The 14,046-nt window shown below is 45.3% G+C and overlaps 1 protein-coding gene across 1 annotated transcript in view; it reads left to right on the top strand.

The window, feature by feature from the left end:
* Positions 1-14,046, top strand: part of nrxn1a (neurexin 1a) — a 45,814-nt gene that overhangs the window by 14,028 nt on the left and 17,740 nt on the right. Inside the window, 6 exon segments of the mRNA XM_067245111.1 lie at positions 2,989-3,290; positions 4,784-4,807; positions 7,087-7,248; positions 9,898-9,969; positions 10,175-10,399; positions 13,041-13,188. Of these exon segments, the coding sequence (XP_067101212.1) occupies positions 2,989-3,290; positions 4,784-4,807; positions 7,087-7,248; positions 9,898-9,969; positions 10,175-10,399; positions 13,041-13,188 (933 nt within the window).

Genomic DNA, 14,046 nt, shown 5'->3' with positions numbered 1-14,046 from the left:
CTCCCTCCCTCCCTCCCTCCCTCCCTCCCTCCCTCCCTCCCTCCCTCCCTCCCTCCCTCCCTCCCTCCCTCCCTCCCTCCCTCCCTCCCTGCTCCTCTCTCTCCATCAGGTACTGCCTGGTGGTATAGGCACCCTGATGCGCTCCCTTCCTCTGTCCGCCATTTTGATTTAGCACATCTGTCGAAGATAATGTACTGTTCAGTCAGTCTCTCCCTCGCCACCTCTCTCGTCCTCCCTCTCACACGCACACACACGCACTCGCACACAAACGCAGACACACATTCACAGCTGTAGCCCTATCGCGCAAGGGTTGCCATGGAAATAACAAATTAGTGTGTGAAAGGTTGAGGAGGAAGACGCGGAAGATGAGACACAAATCCACAGACACACACACACTATCCGTTACATATGAATTGTATTTGATGGTTAAGGAGGCGATGCAGCTGGTGCCAGCAGTGAGTTATATAGTGTTAGAGCAGCACAAACCCCCCTCCCCTCCCCCAGACTCAGCTCCTTCATGGGAACACAGGAGGAGGTTTGCAACATTTCCCTTTGCTCCCAAGGCTGTGCTTTCTGTGCTCACTGCTGTCATTCTCCATCTCCCCTGTTGTGCCTCAGCACCTTGCTCTCTCTCTCTCCCCCTTCTTTCCCATGTTCGGTTTCCTTCTGCCTCCTTCTTTATCTCTCTCTCCCTTTCTTTTTCTTTCTCTTTCTCCCATTTGTGTCCCAATGTCTCCTCTTCCCCTCGACCTCTGTCCCATTCTGTGTCTCTCCTTATCTTCCTCTACGTGTCTCTCTTTATCTCCTTCTCTTTTTCTCCCATATTTCTCTCCCCTCCTATCTCTGTCAACCATTTTGTGTCTCATCCTACCTTCCTCTCTGTGTCTCTCTCCCGCTCCTTCTCTCTTTCAATCTCGCCAATTTCTCTCTCCCTCTCCTCCCACCTCTCCCCCTCTCTATCTATCTCTCTCTCCCTCTCTCTCTCCCTCTCTCCCTCTCCATGGGATAGAGGGAAGCATGTGGTGAGTATGTCAGTGTCTGTCTCACTGTTTACTCTGAGTTAATACTGATTCTCTCAATTAATCTGAGCAAGAGCACATCCACTCCACCACTCAGCATGCTCATGCGAGTGTGTGCGTGTGCAAGCGTGCAAAGGTGTGTGTCGGCGCGTGCGTGCGTGTGCCTCGTACAAGATCGTATCCGAAGAAAGGGAAAGCAAGTGTTTGCAGTCTTCTCCCTGAGATCGATGTAGAGATGCTTTATGCTGTGCTGTCTGCTCTAATGACATGTCTGTAAATTAGCTCCAGAATGGCTCTCTGGTGCTAGCCTGAAATATAACGGCATCACTGTAAATTACAGACAGAATGGCCAAGAAGTGGGGTGGTCTGAAATCTACTGACAGTCTGTAAATCACAGGCAGAATGGCGGTGGACGGCTTTGGTGTCCTCATTGTGAGGACTTGGCTCCTTGTCTACACCAGCCTTCTCATCTACATTCGTCTGAACGTGTGTGTGTGCGTGCGTGCGTGCTTGTGTGTGTCTCCCCTCCCTCTCACTCTCTCTCGCCTCAGCAAAGACTAGCCGCAGGCACGGAGTTGGTAATAGCTTTTCTGACAGCAATACACCAATATTTACCGAGACCGACACCCATCTACACCCCCATCACACACACACAGGCACACACACAAACACACACTTAATTAACATGCTGTGAAGGAGGGGATGGCACACATAAAACACGCTCACACACACGCTGGCAAACACATTGTTTCTCACTTGCCTACATAATGGCTTTTGCACTTCTTTGCTGTGTGTCACGAAGGAAGCGAAAAAGACAAACACACAAACTACATGCCATTGTTTCTGGGGCAGTATCGTTTTTAATTCAACTTTAAACTAATCCATTCTATTCTAGTCACTTCTGTTTGAGCATGTGCTTTAAGTTCACTTCTATCATGTTTTGGGTTGTACTTGGCTATTCTACTCATGTCTGCGCTGTTCCTGTGTGTCTGGCTTTTCATGTACATTGCGCTAGACTGCTGTGACCTGGTGTGTGAAATTCTCGTATTTTCTTGTCATTAGCGAAAGCTATAAGATGGTGGCTACGCCGAAGGCGCAGCACAGAAGGCTAGGTTAGCGATCCCAGAAAGGAGGCCAACACGACGTGTGGGCAGGAGGAGGGAGATGTGAGAGATGAGAGAGGGAGAGGGGAGGGGGAGAGATGACGCTGAGAGGGGGATGGGTGTGAAAGATAACGTCGCCTGTGCAATTGTGGGTGTGCCAGCACTCGATAGTATAACAGTATTAATGTGTGGGTGCCCGCTGTGCACATGTGCAAACCTGTGATGGTGTGCATGTGTGTGTCTATGTGTGTGTAATAGAATCTGAGACCTTGGGCCGGTATCTCTGGAGGTCACTAGAGGTGCCCATGGAAAGTTGCCGTTGGCTCCAGCTATTGGATTTTATTTGTTGACCTTCTGGTAGCCTTCTATGATTTGGCTTTTGTGATTTGGCTATTTTGGCTGATAGGTGCTCCTCTTCCCCCACTGTCTCTCCCTCTTTCAACTACCATTTACAAAGCTTCTACCTCACAGACTCACACAAACACTGTCACGTTTTAATAAAAAAATAAAAAAGTTGTCAAAACAGACTGCTGTACTTAATATTCCGACTGCAGTGCTTCTCTCTGTGCTTGAGATGTCAGGTACCGTAATGAGTTTGGAATGCAACAGAAACACAAGTGTGTCTTGTATCTGCCCCGTTTAATGTCAAATCCGCGTGAATGATCACAGCTTGGGCGGGGCGGCGAGTGAGACACTTTGAAGAAAACACTGCTTCCTGGGAGATGCTGTTCCTTAAATGTAACTAACTAAACCCCCACTTTTTATACCCCCCCTTCTACCCCTCCATCTGTCTCTCTGCTCTCCCTCTCCCTCCTACCCTTGCCTTGTTCATCCTTCCTTCTACCTTTCGTACCCCCCCCCCCCAGCTCGGGAAGAGTACGTGGCCACCTTCAAGGGCTCCGAGTACTTCTGCTACGACCTGTCGCCCAGCCCCATCCAGAGCAGCAGCGACGAGATCACGCTCTCCTTCAAGACGCTGCAGAGGAACGGCCTGATGCTGCACACGGGCAAGTCTGCCGACTACGTCAACCTGGCGCTGAAGAACGGTGCCGTGTCGCTGGTCATCAACCTGGGCTCCGGTGCCTTCGAGGCGCTGGTGGAGCCCGTTAACGGGAAGTTCAACGACAACGCCTGGCACGACGTCAAGGTCACACGAAACCTGAGACAGGTAACCAGGCAACGAACGGCGTGATAGGTGGACAGAGGGACGGCAGAGTGATGACTCAAAAAGAGAGGCTAGAGTTAAAGAGTTAGACTCTACGGAAGGATACTATTGTCTGTTTGTAGCAATCAAAAATTTGCCAATTAAAAAAGAAAGCCTTGAAAGTAAAACATACATCTCAATCAAAAAATATATATTTCAGAGCTAAACCTTTATATTGCAATCAAAAAAACGAATGTTGTGACAACATTGCAGCCCCCCTTTGTCAAGAGTTCATCTAAAAACCCAAGTTGCAAGCAGAGAAACATGTATTGCAAGCAAAGACAAAAAAAAAGAAACTCACTGCACAAATACTGAACGAGAGAAAGCAGAACAAATGCTCTGACAGCACAGCATGATTCACACAGCAGGACCAAATGGGGGTGGCTATGCAGTCACAACTTTAATCATTTGATTGCAATATTAAACATTCATTTCTCAATATTTACTCTTTCATTGAGACACGTTTTGCTTTCAAAGCTTTGATTTTTCTTTGCGAAAAAAAGTTATGTCCGCAAAATGTAAATGTTTGATTACGACAAAAAGACACAAATCTACTTCCATAGTTCCAGAGCCAGAGGACAAATATATAATTGTAGAAATGCAGAAACTAGAAACCAAATGAGATCCCTGAGTAGCTGATGAAACAGAGGGTGTTGACCAGAACAGAGAGCACGCTGCAGCAGAGACAGCCAGAATCCTTCACTGCCAGACCAGAGTATGAGTGTGAGTGAGGGAGCCAGGGTGGGAGTCAGAGACTTAGAGCTAATCCCAGTCCGCTGCTAAGACGAACTGTGAAGTGGCAGTCCAGCTCTGATGCTGACAGTATAGAGATGGCTGTTGGGTCCGCTTCCCTTTCGACGTTTAGTAGATGAGGAGAACCAGTATGCGAGCGTGTGGCTGTGTGTCTGAACCCACAGTTCCTGTGTAGCTACTCTTGAGTGTGTGTGCGTGTGTTTGCTGGTGTACCTGCGTGTGCTTGTGTGTGTGTGTGTGTGTGTGTTTGCTGGTGTGCCTGTGTGTGTCTGTGTGTGCTGGTGTTTGTGTGCGCTGGTGTGCTTGTGTGTGTGTGTGTGTTGGTGTGTGGGTGCTGCTGTGTGTCAGTGTGTGTGTGCTAGTGTGAGTGTGCGCTTGTGTTTGTGTGTGTGTGTGTGTGCATGTGCGCTGGTGTGTGTGTGTGCTGGTGTGTGAGTTCTGGGGTCTGGGCGGAGCTCTGTGAGTGCTGGGATCTAGTCTGCTCTCCCGTTTGCTTGTCTGTACTAACTGGACTAACTTTACTAACCTGCTACAGACACTAACCTTCATCCATGGAATGACTCATTCTACTAACCTGTGCCCTTCTCCTAGCGAACTACTCCTATCTACTAACCTCGCCAGAGGCCTTCTAGCTTTTCCTTTCCCTTCCCGGAAGTTGTTCTGTTCACAGTTTTTGCTTTCCTTTCTCCCCCTCTCCTACAAAGCACTCAGGCATTGGACACGCTATGGTAAACAAACTCCATTGTTCGGTAGATATCATTCTAATTGTTTCTTAGTTTGGGTTTGCCCCGTGTCTCTTTTCTTTCTGAGCCGTATAGAGATCAAAACTAAAAACAAAAAAAATGGATAAATGCGGTTGGTACTCTTTTAAGCTTAACAACCCCCCCGCCCCTCCTCCCTGCCAACCTTCTTTATTTCGTTTACCCCCCTCCTTTTTTGCCGTTCACCACATCACTCCGTGATTGACATGTAGGCGTCTCCTGATTGGCTCATCCCTCCCACCTGCACGCGATTGGCCACACCCTCCCCCCTGCATGGCCTTCCCTGATATCCTTGCCTCTCTCTGATCGGTCCGTCAAACGAATAGAGATGCCGCTCTTCCCTTCTTCTTTTGCCCTTCCCCCTTGTCCTCCTCTGGCTGCATGCTCTCTCCATGGTGCTTCCCAGCCTCATCTTGTCCTCCCCTTTGATTGTTCTCGTCCGTGTTTTTCTCTGTGCCTGCCAGGGACCGCATGCTTGCAGGAAGAGGAGTAGGCTGCATGCGTGTGTGGAATGAGACCCAAAGCTAACCCATCTAACACTCTGTATGTCAATGTGCGTGTGCGTGTGCGTGTGTATCTCACCTCATTCAGATCTGCTGATCTAACTAACAACCCCCGTCGCCCCCCTGCTCTACTCAGCCCTTACACAACAACTAACACTGTCATTAACACCCACCCTAATACCACACCAGCACCATCCTCACCTCTAACACCACATACCACTAACCCTAACGTTAACACCATTACAAACTCTACACAGCCTGGCCTAACCGTACTAACACTGCTACTGGGTTGACCAGTAGTAGGCTATCACTAACAAGCCAAGTATGCTCAACCTCTATGGAGGCCTTACTAACACCTGCCTGTTTGGGCATGCTACTAACACTAACTGCCCTAAGTAAAGGGTACTTTTGAGTGGGCTAGATGCTAATTCTACGTCCACAAGGTAGACCATATAGTAAACTAGCTGTTGATATTCTACATCCTCCACTAAGCAGACCATAGAGCGGGCTAGCTGTTTTTGCTACGCCATGTCCACCATTAGTAAGCTTAGGCTAGAGTGGGCTAGCTTCTAACGCTATGGCCACTACATAGAACACCATAGTGTGGGCTAGCAACTACTGCTACAATACCACTTTTGGCAGGGTTAACTGATAATGCTACGACTACCACAAGGTAGGCAATAGGTTGGGCTAGCTGCTAATGCTACGACCATCACAAAGTAGACCATAGGGTAGGTTAGTTGCTAATACTACAACCACCACAAGGAGACCATAGGGTGGGCTAGCTGTCAATGCTATGCCCACTACAAGGTAGACCATAAGGTAGCTGCAAATGCTACAACCACCACAAGGAGACCATAGGGTGGGCTAGCTGCTAATGCTATGCCCACCACAAGATAGACCATAGGGTGAGCTAGCTACTAATGCTACATCCACCAAAAGGTAGGCCGTAGGGTGGGCTAGCTGCTAATGCTATGCCCACCAAAAGATAGACCATAGGGTGAGCTAGCTACTAATGCTACACCAACCACAAGGTAGGCCGTAGGGTGGGTTAGCTGCTAATGCTATGCCCACCACAAGGTAGATCTTAAGTTGGGCTAGGTACTATATTTAGATCCACTAAGCGGTATACCATAGGGTGCTTTAGGTTGATATTATTGTGGGCTACTGTAGCAGTGTAAGTTGAAGGCTAATTAGCTTCTTTAGTTAAATTGCTGTAATGCTACATTCATCACAGCAGACTGCATAGGCCAATTTGTTTACAGTGGCCTATTGTAGCAGTTTAGGCTTCTAACTGCAGTATTGTTGATTGGGTTCAGTCCAAACCAACAAACTCCAATTCTGTAGATATAGTTCAAATTTTGCCTTCACTTTTCTGCAACTGCTGGCGGCCATTAGTGGAATTGCTGTTAATGCTCCACTGCATCTGCAGATATAGACGAGGACAGTGCGATAATCCTTACAATGGCAAACTCTATGGTATTGCCCAATAACATATAACATATGCAACTCAAGTATCCAGGCTAGTCAACACCTTCACCTCCCATATAAAGGCAACTGGTTTACACACTTTCAGGTCACAAAACACAAAAACACCAGTCCAGATGACCAAAACTCAAACCAATACCCACCATCTCCCCTGACCAGACCCTGCCAGTAGGGGGCTAATTCGGCAGCCTAGCGCTTAGCGCTGCGTTTGGTGTGAGTATATAGCGTGTCCTTTCCCTGTGCTTTGTTGTGTAGGTGACCATCTCAGTGGACGGGATCCTGACCACCACAGGCTACACCCAGGAGGACTACACCATGCTGGGCTCCGACGACTTCTTCTATGTGGGGGGCAGCCCCAGCACGGCCGACCTGCCTGGATCCCCCGTCAGCAACAACTTCATGGGCTGCCTCAAAGAGGTGGGGGCCACACACACACAATGACACGCAAAAATTGCAACACACAATCACACACGATGCTTGAGCGTGCACATGCACAATCCAAAAACACATACAAGCATTCTGAGTTTGCCTGAACAGGTGAAGTCACGCACTCAAACACACAAATAGAGATATACACCCACATTATCCGAGGGTCGATGTGAAAATGTGAAATGTGAAAAACACACACATTGGCAGACACATACTAGCGCACAACCCCTCCACAACATCAGAGAGAATCGGTGATGAGTGTGGTTGGTGGAGAAGACGCACAGTTAAGCGCTAACATGCTAATTAGCTACGCCACAGAGAGAATCTATCCATCCGCTCTGCTCAAAATGGGCCACAGCACCGCAACACACACATTTACAAATATAAACACACACACACATTTACAAATTTAAACACACACACAGAGGCATAAACAAACAAACAAACAAACAAACAAACTGACAGATGATGTGCCAAACAGAGAGATATCTGTATCAGGGGTGGAAGTGTGCATGTGTGTGTGTTTGGTTCATTAAGACTGATAGCTTTTAAACGAGCCTGCTGCTGTCACTGCTAACACATTTACATATTTAATATGCTGATATGATAATCCATGTGAGCAAATGAAGATGTATGCAGCAAATCACGTGCATGAGTGATTGTGCCTGCACAACCTTTCATGCGCTCAGACACACACAAACACACACAGATACACACACATAGACAGACACACATCCAACTGTGAATATAAAAGGAAGGGCCATTTGATATGTGTGTGTGTGTAGCATAGATGTGTTGGGGTCACAGATGGGATTGTGGTGTATTGAATTAGACCCTGTGTGTGAGATAGTGTGCAGACATCAAAATGCTGCTGATAGACCCAGCTGAAACAAGAGAACACTGTCAGTCAGAACATTGTTTGCTAGAGTCAGAACACTGTGTGTTAGAGTCGGAAAACTGTGTGTTAGAGTCAGAACACTGTGGGCCTCCTGTACTAACGCTTTTGCGCCCACTTCAGACGTATTTGTTTTGCAACGTGCACGTAAAAGCATGGCAAGGTATGTACAAACATGCCGCACTGAGGTAAAAGCCTGCCTGTCGCAGGAACTGAAAATTGAAAATTGCGCTTTTCCGTGTCATGCATATGCATTCACATTCACAGGAGGGGTCAAGGGGAAAGTGGGAGTTTCCCATAAAGAGATGGGAGGGGATGCGTAAAGTGCACCTCATTATGTATTCCACGGTATGTACAAAAAACGCCCGTGAAAGCACGCCTCTATTTTGCGTAAAAAATTCTGCGCCTCTTAAAAGCGGGTGTAAAACAGGATGCGGGTTTCCTCGCATATGCCTCCTGGTGAAATGGCAGCAGTAATCCGAGCAAGACGAAGACATAGGCCAAGGAGACGAGCTGAAAGGATTTTTGCCACAAGGATCACACTTTTTCAGTTGAGTGAACACAAAATCATAACGCGTTACAGATTAAGCAGCCATGCAATATTACAGTTACTGAAATTTGTAATTTCGGTCCAGATGGCATTTTTTTGTGTCGGTGTGGAATTCCGGCCTTGTATAATATTTAAATTCGCTGTTACGTCATGAACGATCAATTTCGTCATCACTAAATCTTTGTTTTCGCTGTTTTGTCTTTGGTGGCTGATTCATGATAGAAAGAGAGAAGGAGGCCCATTCAATTGTGAGTTTAAATGCCGCAATTGAAGGTATAGTGGGTGGAGAAAGGCCCTGATTACCCGATGAACTGCAGGTTTGGTAAATAAGACGTAAACTGAAGTATCACAGCGTGTGCTTTCTGTGGGTTGGCCATGTCACTGATAACGCTACGTTTGCAAATGTACGTACATGAGGGCCTCAGTTTTAGAGTCAGAACACTGTGTGTTAGAGTCAGAACACTGTGTGTTAGAGTCAGAACACTGTGTGTTAGAGTCATAAAACTGTGTGTTAGAGTCAGAACACTGTGTGTTAGAGTCAGAACACTGTGTGTTAGAGTCAGAACACTGTGTGTTAGAGTCATAAAACTGTGTGTTAGAGTCAGACCTATGGAGAGAAACAGAGGCAACGCTATGAAAAGAGGGACGTCTAGAGACAGAAATAGAGAATGTGTGTGAGAGAGAAAAATTGGTCGTTTTTCTATCGAATCAAAGAGGCCAAAACACTTGAATTCAAATGAATGGAGTTGTTGGGCTGCATCTTAGTGGTCTGAAGTGGCCTCCTCCTCTCTGCTTCTCCAGCCTCTCTCGCCTCTATCAATCTCGGGAAGAAAAAAGAAAAGAATAATCTTAGAATGGAAAGCAGATTCTCAGATACTTACATACGCCGTAGCTTTTCCCTCGGTAGGTCTGGAGATCACAAGAACATCTGAAGTTGGACTCATCAAATTAATTAATATGGTTACTACAGTTTTCAATGACTTCTTTTGAATAATTAAGCAAGCTAGTACATTTTCAAAGTGCATCCTAAACATTTTGGAACAGGACCTTATTATCAACAGAACATCAATGCACTGTAAAGATCAGGGCTTGGGCTAGGGGAAGAACAAACTAAGCTTTTCAGTTTGCACCCTGACCCCTGACCCCTGAAGCCTATGTGCTAAACCACAAATCCTGAATCCTAACCCCAAAGGTGGTGTACAAGAACAACGATGTTCGCTTGGAGCTCTCTCGACTGGCCAAGGTTGGGGATCCTAAGATGAAGGTGAGAACACACTGGTTCCTCCTGGCTCAACTGACACCTCTTACCCAAACAGTGAACTACTGTTCATTCCTATGTACACCCCTACAGTATGTCCCACCATAACCAATTAGTGCATAAGAAATGCAGTCTGTCATGTCCCACAAATAGCCTCAAACTACAAATGATCTGATCACTGACATGGTAACAACTCACCCATGTGCTGCAGGTGAGCGGAGTGGTGGCGTTCAAATGCGAGAGCGTGGCCACTTTGGACCCAGTGACCTTTGACACACCCGAGTCTTTCGTGGCGCTGAGCAAGTGGACCGCCAAGAAGGCAGGTTCTATCTCCTTCGACTTCAGAACCACCGAGCCCAATGGCCTCATGCTGTTCAGCCACGGGAAACCACGGCAACAGCAACACAAGGATCCCCGCACGCCACCCACACTGAAGGTGAGACCGCACGGTCACTGAAGGCACTCTGGAATTACACACACACATACGCATGGACAAATGTGCTGACACACAGTTGTCAACGGTATTGACTTTACACAGTTGGGAATATAAGCGTGCTGTTTGGGTCCATCTCCGGTTGGATTTGTGTTTAAAATGGACAAAGCTGATTGAGCGGGAAACTCTGAGGGGTGCACCAGTCAGTCAAAAATACCGCTGTCATGTTATGTTTAAGACCAAGAAATCAAATACTTGTCAGACAGACAAAAAACACAATGTGTGCTGTGTGCTGAAAATAATGCACGGCGCAGGTGAATTCTACCCTGAGGCAAAGCCTAATTTGTTAACTAGTCCCTTTAGTTTTTATCTGGTTGCCAGGTGTAGCTGAGATTAATTGGTAAAGTGTCCACCCACGCCAGGAAGAAGCTAGCTTTTCGGTGGCGTAGCTGGTTAATAGTCACTCTTGTAGGGCAGAGGGCCTGAGCTCGAAGCCCAGTGTGGGTAAAAGGACAAGCAGCGCGACTATCCCTGTTACACAGGCATGATCAAATCATGATCATAATTCCTGGTAGGCAAGTGATGCCATCCAATAATTTATACATGTTTGAAACAAACATTTTTATGGAAAGGACCCACAACATTTTCTTCCAGTGGATAGACACGAGATGACTCGAGTTGCTGGTAAAGTAAGCCTGCAGAAACTAAAAGTCTCGAAAGTTAACCTCTAGATATAGCCATTTACAAATGTATCACTTGTAAACTTAATTTGCAATTCATCAAAACACATTTCCAGCAAACGTTATGCTAGCCAGTTTTCTGAAGAATACATCTTACGTTTATTTACATTATTTGGGCATACGGTCACTTTCATTTTTATAAGACTACTCCAACACAGATATACTGCTAGATGAGATAAACAGTGTTGAGTGACAATACATGCATAGTAGTTTGAATCAGCTTGTTTCAAAGTGTTTTCTTTATTAAATAAATGCTGGTTAGCTAACAAGCAACACAACAAGTAAAAGTGGATACTTTATTTTCTGGAGTATTTTCAATTTCACTGATGATCCATGTGGGTATGCAGTAATATTTAACTGAATGTGTGATGCCGTGCACTTGCCAGTATCAAAACATCCCTGCAGGTGAAGCATGCCCCCTGACTTTGATGGATAATATTGACAGATTTATTTGTCTGCAGCAAGTTAGATCATAGATCATATCGGAATACATGAATTAGTAGACTAAATAAATAAACATACAAATGAATAAAAACATTACAAAATTATAAATATATGTATATACACAATATATATATATAAAGTTATCAACTCACAAATACACTTAACATTTGTACATTTAGTGTCTTGTTTAACTTGTGATTTATTTATGGTGTCAATTACCAAATATCAAATTATATAATTATTCATTTATTTAAAATATATATATAATTATATATGTATCCATGTATACATGCATATAATTATATAATTATCGATTAATGATTTATATATTTAGTTTTGTCCCTTAAAAACCTCCATAGTTACACAGGCATGACCGGACGTGGAGACGCTTGGAGCTTTTACACTTCGGGATCCTGGGTGAAACTCCCTGATCCAGGACAGGTGAAACCCCCTGATCCAGGACAGGTGAAACCCTCTGATCCAGGACAGGTGAAACCCTTTGATCCAGGACAGGTAAAAAACCCTGATCCAGGACAGGTGAAACCCCCTGATCCAGGACAGGTGAAACTCCCTGATCCAGGACAGGTGAAACCCCCTGATCCAGGACAGGTAAAACCTCCTGATCCAGGACAGGTGAAACTCTCTGATCCTGGATAGGTAAAGCCTCCTGATCCAGGACAGGTAAAACCCCATGATCCTGGACAGGTGAAACCCCCTGATCCTGGACAGGTGAAACCCCCTGATCCTGGATAGGTAAAGCCTCCTGATCCAGGACAGGTGAAACCCCCTGATCCTTGCGAAGGGCGTCTGCTGGTGTGACCTCATTTTTGCAGCGACCCTCGCGGCTGTTGTGGATGTGTCAAACATAAACCAGACCCTCGTGGCTCCAAATGTTTTTCCGGCCCGAAACAGCGTCAGCTCATGTCCATGCAACAGTCCCAAACCCGGGCCTTAACACAGACCCCTCCAGCCAATCATAATCGAGTATTCACTCAGGCCAGGGTTTAGAACGCAGGCTTCTCTTTCCCTCCTCAGCCTCCAGGTTGGGTTCTGTCTTTCTACAAGTGGCAAGGATGGATATTGTAGCTTTCTGTCACTGATGGGATTTTAGTTATTAAATATTACTTTGCATTTTAGACATAGGAGTTTACACATATAATTAGAACATATTTATTTGTAAATTGACAATTTAGAACCCACACGAGATTTAGGTTTGCCTGATAAGGAACTGTTGAGAGGAGTTTGCACCAAGAATTCCAATGTCCTGTACTTATACTCAAATGACAACTGAACTTGAAACTTGTGTTGGGTTTCCCAGGTAGAAAGTATTTTATGTACCGCCAAAGATGACGTGTCTGTACTCGCTAATAAACACTCAGGATCAACTACTGAGTCATCCTGCCTAAACCTCCAACGTGGTGTTTACGTTGCTGTTGGGGTTGCTGTCGGCCATGTTGCAGGTGGACTTCTTTGCCATCGAGATGCTGGACGGCCACCTGTACCTGCTGCTGGACATGGGCTCAGGCACCACCAAGACCAGGGCCATCGACAAGAAGGTCAACGATGGAGAGTGGTACCATGTGGACTTCCAGAGGGACGGACGATCAGGTAGCTCTGGACCCCAGCAACAAGGATGGGGGGGCTGGGGAACCGACGGTCCTCATGAATATAGTTATGAGGATGATGATTATCAGGACTGTGAGGAGGATGGTGTGTGAGAAAAGCTCACTTTTGTGATGATTTGAACTTTTTAAATTTCATTAGGAACAGAAGTGACACCAGCACCCTCAGAACACACACAGTCATTATTATCTCTAAAAGGAGAAGATGATTACTTGAAGTAATGTCTCACATTCCTTCCTACATTCTTACTGGCTTTAGTTAGTTGGTTACAGTACATGGTTGGTTAGATCTTCAACATACTTACCAAATATTCACAAAAATATTCTCATAACCATTCAAACTAATTAATTTATAAAAAAGGAATACATTTAGCTCATATGTAAGTATTGTACACAATCAAGTTCCAGTCAGTGTGAAAGAAGTATTTTAAATGAAAGCACTGTACATAAACATGTCACATAGCGAAAGGACCTCACAATCAGAAAGTGACCATGTAAAATGCCTGAAATATCTTACGACACAATGGAAGCAAGAAAAAACAATTGGACATAATAGTGGAGATAAAAAAAGGTATATTTTTATGTATAATTACAAATTACCCTCCTAAAAGTAAAATTACCATTTTACTTTTACATTACAATTCTTTGATAACTGTTTCCCCTTCTTTTGAAAAAAGAAAAATAAGTTATACATTGCTTCCTTTAAAGCTAGGATAGGTCATGTTTTTGAAAAGTACTTATTGTCATATTTTCTTAAATAAACTTCACATCTTGATAGCAATCAATAAATCAAATGGTCTGACAGTAAAACTAAATAAATCCAATATCTGTGGCCGTCCCAGGA

Source organism: Osmerus mordax, chromosome 10 (genome assembly GCF_038355195.1).
Source record: "Osmerus mordax isolate fOsmMor3 chromosome 10, fOsmMor3.pri, whole genome shotgun sequence".
NCBI classification, from domain to species: domain Eukaryota; kingdom Metazoa; phylum Chordata; class Actinopteri; order Osmeriformes; family Osmeridae; genus Osmerus; species Osmerus mordax.
The sequence above is the reverse complement of the archived record's forward strand: the minus strand, read 5'-3'. Positions and strand labels throughout refer to the sequence as shown.